This window comes from Equus quagga, chromosome 7 (assembly GCF_021613505.1).
Source record: "Equus quagga isolate Etosha38 chromosome 7, UCLA_HA_Equagga_1.0, whole genome shotgun sequence".
NCBI classification, from domain to species: domain Eukaryota; kingdom Metazoa; phylum Chordata; class Mammalia; order Perissodactyla; family Equidae; genus Equus; species Equus quagga.
In genome coordinates this window covers 114858865-114874171 of record NC_060273.1, presented here as the reverse complement: position 1 = coordinate 114874171, position 15307 = coordinate 114858865, and the positions used below count along the sequence as shown (strand labels likewise).

The window sequence follows — 15307 nt, the reverse complement described above, 5'->3', positions numbered from 1 at the left end:
TAATCCAAATGGAAAATAGGTGATACACTTCTTTCCGAACACAAATAAAGCAGAGTTTTCATTAGTATTCAACGTGAAAAAAAATAAAGCCCCCAAAAATCCTTTAATCCTATTTTTAACAGTTAGAAATCAATTCTTAAAATGATAAGAATAATTAGTTCTTTTTCATGGAGGAGTATAGTATAGGTAATTCAAAACCACATTTATCTTTGTGTGTGTTTGATATTCTGGCAAGCTCTACTATTTCAAGGAAAACAATGAAGTCATAAAATGAAGACACGAAGTTGGTAAATCACCTAATTTTGTCACTGCTCAATTTTTTCCACAAGTGAATCTATACCCAGATAAACCAATATACAAACAAATGCAAGTCTTATTCTCACATTTTTATCCCCAGTACTTAGGACACTGCCTGACATACAGTAGGTTCTCAATAATTACTTCTGAATAAACGAACAAATTAATGAGCGAAGAAATGAACAAACATGCAAAGAAATGAGCCTCCCATCCTATATAGGGACTATAATTGCTTACATTTAAAAATTCCATTCAATTTGACAAGTGTACACTGAGTGGCTATTTACTATAATAAGAAATTAAGTTTACTTTTAAACTTATAAATATTAAAAAATAGAATGATGGAGATATTTTCCAATTATGGCTCACAACCAATGGTTTTTTTTTAGTATTTTAAAAATTCTTTTCAATTACCTCAAAATCTGCATATTAAAAAGAAATATTTCTAGGTATAAGTACTCCAAATACTAAATATAAATACTCTAAATAAAATACTCTAGTTGACCTGTTAAACCTCAAAGTAATTTACTACTGTTAGTTCATAAATACAACAAAACATAACTTTAAGGTACAACTTTTTAGAAATCATAACAGTTTTGTGAAAGCCAATTTCATAGTTTCTTTTCTACAATGATCAAGTAACTGATTTATTGTGGATTCTTATGAATACAAGGGATTAAAATTCTGATACCAATTCCACTCTTTTCAGACTTAGTATGAGACTGCAGACCAATCATTCTGACTTGATCAGGCAGAGCCTCTATGAATTTAAAATTGAACATTTATAACATATCTAGTCTGACATACAGTACTTTTCTGTATTATATCATGTTTCCATTTTCTAAATTCAATTAAATGATCAATTTTCACAACATAAACTGTAGGGAATAAATGAGTCAGTACCAATTGCTGGGTCTCATTATTCTGATCCTCAGTACTCTCAGCCAGCAACTGAGTCAATTTCTTCCATAGCTGATGAAGCTCTTTGTTGTCTGCACCTTCTTCCTGCCGTGTCTTTATCAATTTGTGCCATGTTCGGGCCACCTATCAAGGAGGAGACTTAAAATGGTTATTTTATCTTAAATACTAAAAATGCCAATAAAAATTAAAAATCTGCAAACAAAAATATTTTTTATCTGCTAATACACAAAAATAGCAAAAGCAGAGAACTCTGTTTATTATGAATTCAATAAAAAATAAGTTGATTGGGCAAATACACAAGGCCTTTACATTAGTATGAGTGAGACACCAGAGCATATTCAGGAATAATGACTACATGCCCCAAACCTCATAGCTTATAGCATCAGCTATGGAGACACCACAAGGGGGTCAGTAAATTCTACAGATGATAGTTTTACTTATTTATCCCTGCCCAGTTTCAAAAAGGTTTGGAAGTTATGATACCTGAAATGTGAATTCTAATTTACAGTTTTCAAGGCACTGCAATTCGTATTATCTCTCTAAATTCTTTTAATGTCATAATACATATTAATTTTTAAAATTTTCTCTTAAGGTAAATGAAAGCTTTCATCCAATAACGGTTTTATTAAAATAAGTCTACTATCCCAGCAAATCATTAACCAACCTCTACGTGTTTCTTTTCTTGGTAATACAGATCCACAAGTTTCTTACAGACATCACACCACTTCTGCTTGTCGACACTTAGAACGAAAAAAAAAAAAAGGATTTTGAATCTGATTAATGAAAACAACCGAGGACTTAAGAAACTAAAATTAAAATATCCCAATAACTCTGTCAGGCACTAGTTTAAACTAGAACAAATCCTCTTTCATACTATAATAAAATTTTATAAAATGAGCCTCTTACAAAAAAAAAAGGTTTAAGAAATATTATCTTTCATTATATTGACTGAAAATGATATCAAACTTCCCAAATTAGTCAATCCTTTCACTGTTAGTGTTTTGATTCTGTTTCAGTCATAATCAAGAGATTCTATAACATCAGTTTGAGAGAAAAATGATTCGCAATTCCCAGTAAATGTCTGGAGTACTTCTATGTAATTTTTCACCAGTTTATTCTAATTCAAGCTTTTAAAGAAACTGGCCTTTCCCCACACAGTGATTACCTTTCATAAAGATCCAGGAGCTTCTGGTAAACCCCAGGTAAGTCATCCTTAGCATTTATGTGACTACTTTTCTCATACAAGCTTGCTAACCCCTAAAAGAGGAAGTAGTAGAGATTATTATTCCAAAAACGTCTAACGTTTTCACATTTATTTTGCTAAATAGTGACAATCTATAAAGATTATTTATGACAAAGATTATTATTATTTACAAATGAAATAATATGTCTGGGATTTGCCTTCAAATAACTGAGGATGAAAGGGAGTGGTGAAAGTATAGATGAAAAAATATTGGCTGTGCATGGATTTTTATTGAAGCTGAGTGATGGGCATAGAGGGGTTCAATATACCTTCTCTTTACTTTTGAAAATATATTTGAAGTGTTTCACAACAAAAAATATTTTAATGATTATTATACAATCTTAACCCCTAAGACACTACCATATGACACTACTTTTATATGGTCAAACCAAAAAAATCCAAGTAGTCTCTGGGAATTGTCGTTTTTGCTTCAAATAAAGATCAGATACCCTAAACCAATCAGTACATAATAAAAGCAGGCATCTCTCTAAGTGTGTTACCAGATACTCCTACTCACGTTCTTGTTCATGTGAACCTGAGACAAACAGGTTCATGTTCTCCGGGGCCTACTACCTCCTATTAATCAGAGTTTCTAAGACGTGACTGAGATCTTAAACAAAGTCATCAGATATGAAAAAGTTGGAGAAGCCAACTAAAAACATGAAGACCATCAAACAAGAAAAAAGAATTTAACTTATACTCAAAGATAAAGAATTGCAAATTTTTTATATTATTTTAGAAAACATATTAATATACATTCTTTTCCCTCAGGTAAGCATAAAGAATATGCTTGATAAGTCTTTCATATGTACATATAACTAAGTTGGAGATTTACACAATCATGTTTCAATTTCTTTCCTCACATCTGGAAATAATTCATTGGACTGGACAGTGATAAACAGCACCTTTGGCAACACTTTTTTTTTTTTTTAACAGGTTTAGAAGACCAAGAAATTAATTTTTTTCTTCTGTGGAGTAAATGCAAGTTTAAATGCTTATTTTAAAGATGTTACCTGTATTCTGAAAAATGGAAAAAAATCCTTTCCTGTAATAGAGGAAAAAAAATGTCTACATACCTGCCAAGCTAGTAATTGGTCTGGCTCTAGTTCAGCAGCTTTCTTATAGGCTCCCTGGGCCTGATCAGGCTGCTCTAGCTCGGCTGCAGCAACACCAATGAAAACCCAGGCATTGTAGTTATTTTTCTCTTGTTTTAACACTGTCTGATTAAAAAAATTAAAAGAGCAGATCATTACATTTTGGAAGCTAATGAACAAACAACAACGAAAAGAGCGTCTACTTGAGAGTCAGGAAATCTGTATCTACCACTGACTAGGCAATCTTAAGGATGCCACTTAACCTCTCTGGTCTTCAGTTTCCTCAGGTAGAGAGGGCATTGGACTGGATCAGTGATTGTAAGGGGTCTGAAATATGAGGTATATTTTTTGAAAGCTGCCCAAGTATTCCTAATGCCTCTGCCAAACACCTCCCCCTGCCCCTTGAGAATACAGGATATAAAAAGAACAGTAAGACTGGTCTTACCAATCAGCCAACATCCATGCCACGCTGCCACGAGTCGACTCACAAAATTGTGCTCCATATCACTTCATCTAATCCAAGTCCCATATTTTCCTGCACTATGATAACATCTCCCCACATTAGACAGATTTGTCATTGAAATTATAGGCTAAGAAAGTAGACTGACCCCAGTATGACTGTACCAAATATGTTCAGAATAAATAGAGGCAATGAATGTTTAAACACCTGTCAACTAGAATAAAATTATATGTAGAGCTACTGCTTTCAGAAATAACAGCTACCTGCTAAGGTAAAATAGTTTGAAACAGAAAGTAAAGATGTACTAGTGACAGAAAACAAAACTTGTAGCTAAAATGAAATTAGCTCCTGAGGTTTTACATATTCTAGAGAAACTAAGAACATTTCCATGAGTTGAACCAGTCAGTTTATTAGGCTTCTGTGCATCCACATCACACTTCCAGCAATCTGTCACCAACATACAGAACAAGTTCCACTCTATCCAACATTGCTACCTCCCAAAAAACCAACAATGAAGTAACTACCACAGTTAAACCACAAACATCGGAGCCTTATTAATGCTTGTGTCCCCAACACCAAGAACAATGAGTGGTGCATAACCACTGAACAAATGATAAATGCCACAGTCAACCAGTGATCAGTAAGTACTATCTACCTGATGACCAGGTTTTCAGAATCCAAAACAGAATTTTAAAGAAATAATTACAATAATGTGGCAAAAGCAGGTATGAAGTTCTGAGAGAACATAAAGAAAAAAGTACCTAACTCTGAAGTGCATCTGCACGAGCCAGATAAGGCTCCCTGAGGGATGCTCATACCTAGTTATAAAGGCACACAGGCAGACAAGGTGATGATTAAATGAGACACAGCAAACATACTAAGCAGCAACATTTCTTTATTGAACATTTCCTTTAGTCTCAATCAACATTCTAGGTTACCACACATAAGTAATTAGACATTTGCTACTGACTAGTTCCCCACCTTTGCTTTCTAGCTGGGTCCCACCCGGATAAATTATAAACTACTTGCTGGAATTCATATCTGACTCAGAAAGAGGACTGCTGTGGTGCTGCTGTACACAATAGCAGAAACAGATTCACATATGATTAGTTAGAAAAGCCTAGCGTTGAAGGAGACAGACCCTCGCCCTCCCTCTGCCTCCCCGCCAGCTTGAACAGACTGCCCACCTTCAACATCAGGACCAGTTCTGTCACGCCCTCCATTCCTGCTGGGCTCACTCACCACTAGAAACCTAATCTCACAAGGGCATCCTTCACCCCTTAAGACTCTCATCCTATGTTGCTGTGGATTTCCCCCAATCTTACCAACTCCTCCCTCTCACTCTCCTAAACCCTTCACTGTGCCCTCTGGAACTCCCAATCTGAACCAGCCAAATTCCCTCTATATTTCCAACTTTATCTTCACTTGCTGAGCTCTACTTCAACTCTACCAGGCTATTCCCCTATGGATCTTACATGCTGCAGCTGATTTCTTTTTTCTCACATCCCACATATCACAGGACCAGGAGGTGAGGAAGCGATTCTCCTTGCTCACACTGTCACATACATTCCTCTTCAACTCCTCCCTCCTTCAAAAATCCCAGTACCTTTGAAGCTCAAGCCATCTGGCTATACTACGAAAAATATCCTTCTTGTTGTTATCATATACCAATCTCCTAGGAACTCCCCTTTCCTTCAGTGAAAATATTGTATCCTTCCTCTCCATTTCGATTCCTATAATCATTCCAACATCCATGCTGATGACCCATTGAACACTGTGGCCTCTCAGTTACTTACCCTCAGCACTACTCAGCCATCCAAAATCTCGATTTCCAGCATACCCTCTCCTATCCTCCCAGTTCAATTACTGTAATGGTCCCATGGTAACAATTCTTCAACCTCCCATATGTCCAATTTGTTGACCCAACCTCCTTTTTCCACTATCACCCCACTTCTCAATTCTCACCCTCCTTTCCCAGCTTAAGACTCCATAACCCATCACTGTCAGCCCTCCTATGTAAACATCCTCAACTCCTTTGCCTCTCTTTCCTCTCATCTTTCTCACTATCCATAGCTGCACCCCATCATGCCCATCTCCAAGCCTAAGAAGCTGAACATGAAAGGAGAAACTACACAGCTGAGTTCATTGCTTTCACTTTAATAACACAAAACTTCACATGGACATTCCCTGGGGCAAATCCTTCCAATCCTTACTAGTAAGTTTGTTTTCCCACCATGAATAACAACTATTTCATGACTTATTTGGTCTCAAACCTCCTGTACAACTCCATCTCCACTCTCAGGTTATACTTCACTCTCAGCTTATACTTCTATTTCACTAAGAAAATAGAAGCCATCACATCTTATCTTCCCACCCCCAAATCTACAAACCTCACAGCATGTGGATCTGCAACTGTCTTCCCTCCTGGTAAAATGCAAGAAGTATCAAAGGCCCTCCCCTCAAGCTCTGGATCCCATCCACTCTCATCTTCCAAGGACTTCACTCCCATTACTACCCTCTGTCTCTCCTGCACATTCAACTTTTCCCTCTGGACTGGAACATTCCCATCAGCATACAAAGGAGCTTTAGAGTCTTGACTCTCCCATCCGCAAACCAAACACAATCAGAATTGTCAACATATCATTAAAGAATGAAAACTTGAAGATATAGTAGTGTTCCATCTACCTAAGAGATATTCAGGTTTTGAGAACTCGGCTTTGATAGGTCACCAATACAGAGAAAGACAAAATTAAGCGTGGCAGAAGCAGCTTATCCAAGCATAACCACTTTATTGTTTCAACTAAATAACCTTACCACTTTTGTTATATTGAGACAGTAAACAATTCACATATTACAAATTGAGAAATACTTGTAAATGGGTAACATTTTTATTGTGGAAGAAAAAACTATCGGTTACCTTACAATGTTTCAAAGCTTCTTTGTATTCTTTGTTTCTGATTGCATCTCTAGCACTTTTTAGAGCAGTCTTTACTTCCTTGCTGGACATTCTGTCAAAATAAAAAGCCTGAGTGAACCTAAAATAATTCCTGCCCTACTGTAACAGTTCCAGCAAACTTAACCACCTGAAAAAGGCACACGGGATTCCTTTGACATGGAACACTCTTTCCCCCTAATATAAACATAGCTTATGCCCTCCCCTTTTCAGATGCTATTCAAATGTCACGTCCTCAGTGAAAGCTTCCCTGGCCACACTATTTAAAATGTCTTCCCCCACTCCCAACCATTCAATATTCCCTAACCCCATCCCTAACATTGCATTTATTTTTCATCAAAGCACTTATTGCCATCTTATATACCATATACTTTATTTATTTATCTTATTTATTATCTGTTCCCCAACCCCACCAGAATGTAAGTTCCACGCAGGCAGGGACTTCTGTCTGCTGCTGGTAGTTTTTCTTTTTTTTAATTGCTGTATCCTCGGCACCTAGTATCTGCCAAATTGTATATATTGATAAGTATTTGTTGAAATTGTGTTGTATTTGAATTATACTCACTCTCCACCTAATAGGCTAAAACACAAATGATCTTATGGACCAGGATCCAAAACACTAATTCTTAATCCAATTCTACCCAAGCAAGATTTAGTAGAATAAGCCCAAGTCACAGAGTAAAAACACTAACACAGATAAATCCCAGTAACCATGATGAAAGAGTTTAAGGAAGCTTTCTGTTTTAATACTAGTGTCTACAAAATATAAAATCAGGATATTAACTTTCTTCACAGTAAGGATTACTGCAGGACTATAGTAATATGGTATTCTTTGAAGAGAAATAAATGCAATGTTTACACATAACAGAAGGTAATGAACATGCAAGAAGATTGTACACTAATTTCAGCCATAAAAAGATATCTTGACTGATAGACAAAGCACTTCTTCATTTAATCTTAAGCTATAAGATATATTAACTTATTTTAAATAAACTAACATATCAAGATTTCACAACTTATTCTAGTTTACCACCAAACAAGTCAAATTCAATCACAACTCCATATTGAAAAAAAGAAACATCAGTATTTTTTGCCAATTCCATTCAACTCAAACGTCAACAGGAAGGTAAAACAAAGCTGGGTAAATATTAAGTCATTACAGACGGCAGATGTTCAAGGCAGCAAAAGGAACCAGGAAGATGGCTCACTGACATGGTACACGGACAGTCCTTTATATACGAAGAGGCTGAGGTGGAAGTTCAAGATCAAAGAAATTTAAGAAGCTATGGAAAAAAAAATCCCTTTGTCTTAAAGAATTTTAGATTCACAATAATGTAAAAGTTAAGATATCATAAAATCAATTTATCTGCAGCCAGACCAGCTTCCCTAAATAAGCAGAAAAGTGACTTTTTCCCTCATTACAATAATTAAATAATTAAAGCAACATATTTCGTATGCTCTTATTTTAGAAACTGCTCTGTTACCTGAAATTATCTTGGTATAAATTTACAGGTGCAAACTTCTGAAGGATTTTTTTTGTGGTCTACAAATCTTGATTGGAGCAGGCAACAAATTCCAATGCTGATCTCACATTAAATTTTCTCACACCAAAGTTATCTCTGGTAGATAAACCTGCAGACTACAAAGAAGAAAGTATCAACGATGATAACAACTGATCTGGACCAACAGAAAGGGATAAGAAGAGACATCTAAGGGAAAAAAAATCAGGAGATTTCCAAGTTAAAAAAGAACAAAAACAGTTCAAGATAAGACCAAGCAAAAACAAAGAAAAAGAAGGCAACTTTTCCAGGATAAGACCACCATCTTTTCTGTCATCCACCATTGGAGCGGAAGCACATGGGAACAAGGCAGAACCAAGCAGCACAAACCTTACATGAGGCTCCCAAGCTACTTGCTGCAGCTGACACAAAAGAAGTGGAAAAGAAGGTCCTAATAGAAAAAATTTACCCTAAATCAAGAGAGAAACCTAAGGTATATGAGGCACTGAAGAACCAAATGCTAAACTAAAGATAATGAGTGCAATGCAGTAGGAGTTCAGAGAAGAAAACAAGTGTGGTGTGAGGTGATTACAGGCTACTGGATGGAAAAGACAGGATTTGAGAATGGAGGGAAGAAGGAAAATTACTCCCTTCAGAGGCGATTGCATGAGCAAAGTCCGAGAGACAGGAATGAATGTCGTGTGTGCAGGAAACAATGAGAAAACCAGGCTGAATGGAATAGAAGGGACTTGCTAAGAGCAGCAGAAAATTAGGCTGGGTAGGCAAAGTAGAGCACCAAATTAGAGAAGACCCTCAAAGTCAGACAGACAAGTGTGGACTTAAATACAGCAGCAAACACAGAGGTGCTAAATGCTTCTAAGCAGGTTATTTTTAAAGACTACTAGAGACAACCTCCATTCCTCTCTTGGTAACCAAGTCTAATGTTCAACACCCTCCCACATCCCTGCGTCTCCATGTGTAATCATAGTTACTCCGGCTGCGGTGGAATCCTCTGGTCTTCTGCTCCTATTCCTGTGTAACCCCATACTCCTCTATTTGGGATACTCCCTCTATTCCAAGCATTTCCAACACTTCAAAGAAAAATCTAGCTCTCTTACAACTGTCTTTACTATTCTTCCACAGCCCCACACACTTTCCCCTTACACCTCTCCTTCCATTTTTTCTACTCAATCCTCAACTGATTTTTTTAAATAAGAGCACCCATTTTGCACATTTTCACTCAATGAGTTTTTCTTCTACCAACCTAAAAGGTTTTTATTCAATGTACGGAGCACAAAATGTAGCAACAACTACACTTTACAAAAGTTAGAAAGTGACAAATGTGCCAAAAAGACAATCATATACTTCAAAACTAACAAGCATAGGGAGATGAATGGGTACGTCCTGCACATCCCAGCTAAAGCTATGGAACCTGAAGCCACATTCAGTTATGCAAATACAAAGATTCCACAAAGCAATAATAACAAATAAATAATAAATAATAGGAACAACAATGACAATGGAAGTTAATTACAGAAAAGCAAAAAATGATACCTTTAAATCTATAGATCTTCCTCAACTTACAATGGGGTTACATCCCAATAAGCCCATTGCAAGTTGAAAACATTGCAAGTCAAAAATGCATTTAATATACGGAACCTATCCAACATCATACCTTGGCCTAGCCTACCTTAAACATGCTCAGAATACTCACCTTAGCCTACAGTTGGGCAAAATCATCTAACACAAGCCTATTTTATAATAAAGTGTTGAATATCCCACATAATTTATTAAACACTGTACTACAAGTGAAAAACGAAATGCTTGTGCGGGTGCAGAGTGGTTCTAAGTGTATCAGCTGTTCAACCTCGTGATCAAGTGGCTGCCTGGGAGCTGCGGCTTGCTGCCCAGGGTATCGAGAGAGTATTGCACCACATATCACTAGCCTGGGAAAAGATCAAAATTCAAAATTTGAAGTACGGTTTCTACTAAATGCATATCACTTTCATATTATCATAAAATCAAAAAATCGTAAGGCAAACCATGGGAAGTCGGGACGGTCTGTAATAACAAAAGTCTAAAGGCATTTTGTGGTGGCCTATAATCTGGCATAATAACCCACACCATTAAACTTTTCCTCTGAAAAGAATTGGTAAAAACAATCATTAAGTAAAAGTAGATTCCAATGACCTATTATTTAGCATTCTAGACACTTACCTTATACACATTATCACTACCTTTATCTTCTTTTTGAATTGAATTTCAGATGGTTCCTTAACCGTTATCCATCTAAATTAAGTAAAATATAAGACAGTTAGCCACATAAAAAGGATGACATACACAACCTAAAACTTACCGATTTTTTGAATACATCAGATTCAGGTTCAATTTTCATAATTCATAATTTAAAACATGAAACATAATTATGTACAACTTTTCGTCTTTTCTCTTTTGCAAAGAGACACTCATCTTAATCTCCAAATTTCCAAACTGGTCTAAATTGTGTAAACATAGCCCTAGGTGATAAAAGGAACTTCCATAAGCAATTAGAAAGATTCTAAAAAAACATTCCAGAAACTCAAAATACACTAACTTCAAATACAAAACTGAGCCCAAAGAGAGAATCACCTACTTCCATGTGGCCTTGTTTTGAATCTAGGACAATTAGGGGCACTTATTTACTACCAAATTGCAGCCTAACGACACCAAAGTGAACCTTATTCTAAGCCATATAGAGAATGATAAATATGTAAAAAAAGCTGCCCACATCATGGAACTAGATTAATCTGTAATTTAATGAAAATAGAGAAAACTTTTATAAAATGTTAAAAATCCATGTAAACAGCCATCTGAAATATTAACACTAATTCTACACGACTACAAATTCTAAGTATCTTTTGATGGCATCCCTGGAATGGATCCTGTCAAAGAAAATTAATCTAGAACACTTCATGGAGAGAACGGAAGTCGTTTTGAAAAACTGAATAAAGTTAAAAAGGGGAGGGGGGGCAGCCCCAGCAGCATAGCTGTTAAGTTCACACGCTCTCCTTCAGCAGCCTGGGGTTCGCCAGTTCAGATCCCGGGCACGGACCTAGCACTGCTCATCAAGCCATGCTGTGGTGGCATCCCATATAGAAGAACCAGAAAGACTTACAAGTAGGATACACAACTATATACTGGGGCTTTGGGGAGAAAAAAAAAAATCTAAAAAAAAAATGCTACTTTACAACTAGGAAATGAAAAAAATTTAGGTGAAGCAGGTGGGGCTGAACAAGAAATGGAAAGTGAGTTTACTGGACTAAAACATGTACTAGCAATAAACTTAAATAGAATGGTTAGTTTCACAGCAAGGATCTTACTGGTAAGAAAAGAAAATCTTGTGATCCAAACAATGTTTAGGAAAGTAAAATAAAAGTTAAAACAAGAGGTGGGGAAGTAAAATAATCGTTAAAACCTGGCTCCATTTCACTCATCTTCTTTAAGCCCCCATCCAGCTACACTTGATTACCCTCCCCACCCAAGCTAACTTATTACTCAGTCCCTTTCCTCTGTTCTTAGAAAATACCCAAGATTTTGTTAGTCCCTTCATTCTGCTATATACTCCCACCAAGCCAAGACTTAAGCTGGTTGAGAAAGGTTTTAGGAATCAGATGGATCTGGGTTCAAGTCTCATCAGAACTTGGGCACCTTAGACACTAGCCCAGGCTATGTCCTCACTGGTAAAGTGAGGATCACTTACTTGACTCTTACACAAATGGAGTGCCTGCACAGAGTATCTATTAGCTCTTCTGATCTACTCCCACCCTCTCAATCAACTTCACTGCGTTACTTCCATTCCTAACCCGCGGTGGTTATTATATACATTTTACACACATTTAAAATCCCCAACCTCCTCTGTCAAGAAGTAACCTTCCTGCCTATGTTCCTCAAAAGGTGGTTATCATCCAACCAAGCATCCTCTTCAAATCAGTCACACGAACACTAGACTAAACCCTACAACAGAGACCACTCCCTCCTCTGAACCACTGAAGCATTTAGTGGTTGAGCTATTCAAGTGAAACTTAACAGATGCTTTTTATTGTTCTATATAAAGGCTTCCTGTCTCTCAGTTCAAAAATCCCTAAATAAAGGTAATATATCTTCAGACTTGCTTACATATATCTAACACTTATTGAGTACTATGATCTTCCAGCTTTCAAAAGCCTACCAAAAACATTCAGCTTTTAGTTTCCCCACTACTAGAAGGCAGTAATTCTCAATTTGCTAAAGTGAGAAGGGAAGAATTTCCTTTTTAACATTAACTCACATTACTTTTTTCACCCTCCCCCAGCACTTTCTACAGCTACATCTTTACTTCTCCCCTCAGCCTGTCCACTCTTACTTCTGTCCACTCAAATGCCACAAGTAATTGAAGGTCAAATTCGAGCGTCAAGCATAAAGCCTTCTCAGACAAATCACACACTAGTCTGAACTTATAACACTTACTATCTATACCAACATTTCCAAAAATGTATTCCAAGGAATATTAACATGCTTAAAGGTGTTAATATATGGCCGAGTAATTGTGTGAATACTGAACATTACATGTATCACCCTTCTAAAGTCACAATGTATATTAGCATTTCAAAGGCTCTGAGAAGTCCTATAGTAAAGACTCAAAGACAGTTCAACCCAGCAACTCTGAAACGTATTTGACTATGGAACATTTATTTCAATGAACATCAATTAACATTTTGAAACACGTTAACATTCTCCAAAATACAATTTTGGATATTCTGCTTTTTGGTTTTTGTTTGGCAATTAACTGTACTTTTTGATACCTTTTATACTGTTATTAAGTTTGTTATTTATATTTATACTGTTATTGTTATCATGCATACAGGTATGCATGTGTTATGTCTTCCACAAACAGACTGGAAGCTCCTTAGGAACAAAGACTATTTCTATTACTATGTTTTAATTCCTAGCATCTGGTTCAACAAATAGTCACAGATTCACAGCAGGTCAAGACAATACTGTGTTCCACATAGTCACTAACTGCACACTTAGCATCCTTTTCTTAAGGCAGAATATAGTGTTGCTGGTATTTTGGACAGTAAAAGAACTATACAAACCAAAACCTAGACCAAGACTTTCAATTGAAGACTTTTCTGAACCACAGAGTTAAGTATTTCACTAAGCAAGCAATCACTAACGTACAAATCTTTCCCTGATGACTTATACATGTAATGGAGCCCCTACCCTCACTGCAAAACAAATATACACACATGTACACAGATGGAGATGCACAAATACATCTCAAAAGTACCTCTTCTGATAGGATAAGTTACTGATTAGCAAAAATGCTTTATGTCCAGAAAAGAGTAATCAAAATAATGAAGAAACCTGAAATTATATGATAACTAGCTGAAAGAACTGAGCAAGACCAGGGGAAAAAACACTGGTAAAGAGGGAGGTGAGAAGGGTTGTTGAAAGGGAGAGATTATTCATGTAAAAGTGAAGAGAAATGGACCAATGAATGGTTAAAAGAAGAGACTGACTTCAGCTCAAACAAGAACTTTTAATAATTAGACCTGTACAAATATGGAATTAACTGCTGAACGGAAATATATGATTCCCATCACTGGAGATGAAAAAGCAGACTGGACAATCCACTTGGCAGGTACATCATAGGACAAATTGAGTGTCAGATAAGAAGTAGAACTAGAAGCCTCTTAGACTCTTCCAGCGCTAAGTGTCTGGGGCCCTAAAATATCCACCGTGCTCCAACCCACTACCGCATCTGCTCCCACTGACACTGTCAAGGGGAGAGAGAAGGAAAAAAAGATGTGTTTCTGTCATCCTGACCAGGAATTCAAAATACATGCCCTGTGAAAACAAGGTCAGAGAGAGTAAATACAGTTCACAGAATTAGTACTATGTCACAGATAAAGTTAAGTGTATTTTTTATGAATCTAAATGTCAGCCAACATTGTTTCTATGGTAAAATGTGTTCTACATTCCAAATTAATTCAAAACAAAATTCTGAAACATAACCCGTTCATGAGGGAGCCTACCTGTATTACCTTCCATGCTGTATTATTATTTCACTTTTGTTTCCCTAGAGTGTAAGTTCCCTGTGGACAGGGACTATTGTTTACATATTTGTATGCTCCCACAGATCTTAAGCATGCTTCCCGATTAACAATTCTGCTTCACTAATAGAGGTTAAGCTCAACAGAATGTCATGAAATTTTGGAATGAACTAGAGACAGAGTATTGCAGTAAGTCAGGGCACAAACTATCCAAATTCAAGTTCTACTCACACTGGCTCCCTGTGTAACCTTGGGCAAATCATTTAACCTATTCAAGCCTCAGTTTTTCTATCTACAAAATGGTGAAAGCGAGAAGGACCGAAAATATTTCACGTATTTGGCACACAGTAGGTACTTGATAAATGCTTAGTATAATGCTCAGCACATAATAAATGCTATGTGAATATTAAACCAATAAGGTCTGTCCCTCATTACAATTATTTTATGCAAAAAACACTGTCAGATATTAGTATTGAGTTGATTTTATGTTAAGTACTGCAACTCCTTTTCCTGTCAAAATATTAAAATGACTAGTGTAATGCGCAAGTTATATACCTGAAACTATGATAAGGAAATCAGGAATTTGGCTCTAGCATAGAAATCTGCTTCTTCCAGACTTCTCCAAAGAAGTTCAACAGTCAAGAGGGATCAGCGATTTTTCTGCAGCAAAACAATGGTATTCTGAACCTACGTCAATTAACCGAACACGTCACACGGCCCAACATTTCTTCCTCCGAGAGCCTGTTCGGTTTCTCTCCTTTGCACC

General features: G+C 36.6%; 1 protein-coding gene across 3 annotated transcripts in view; it reads right to left on the bottom strand.

Moving 5' to 3' along the window:
* SKIC3 (SKI3 subunit of superkiller complex) overlaps positions 1-15307 on the bottom strand; it is a 78978-nt gene that overhangs the window by 63177 nt on the left and 494 nt on the right. For 2 of the 3 annotated variants that reach the window (XM_046666039.1, XM_046666041.1), the window contains exons 2-8: positions 10685-10756; positions 8453-8607; positions 6933-7023; positions 3538-3681; positions 2384-2475; positions 1883-1958; positions 1201-1341 (exon numbers count right to left, since the gene is read on the bottom strand). In XM_046666039.1, coding sequence (XP_046521995.1) covers positions 1201-1341; positions 1883-1958; positions 2384-2475; positions 3538-3681; positions 6933-7022 — 543 coding nt within the window. In that variant the 5' untranslated portion in view covers position 7023; positions 8453-8607; positions 10685-10756. Of the gene's footprint in view, positions 1-1200; positions 1342-1882; positions 1959-2383; positions 2476-3537; positions 3682-6932; positions 7024-8452; positions 8608-10684; positions 10757-15096; positions 15202-15307 lie in introns of those variants that run through there. The other variant, XM_046666040.1, reaches the window with a different exon arrangement.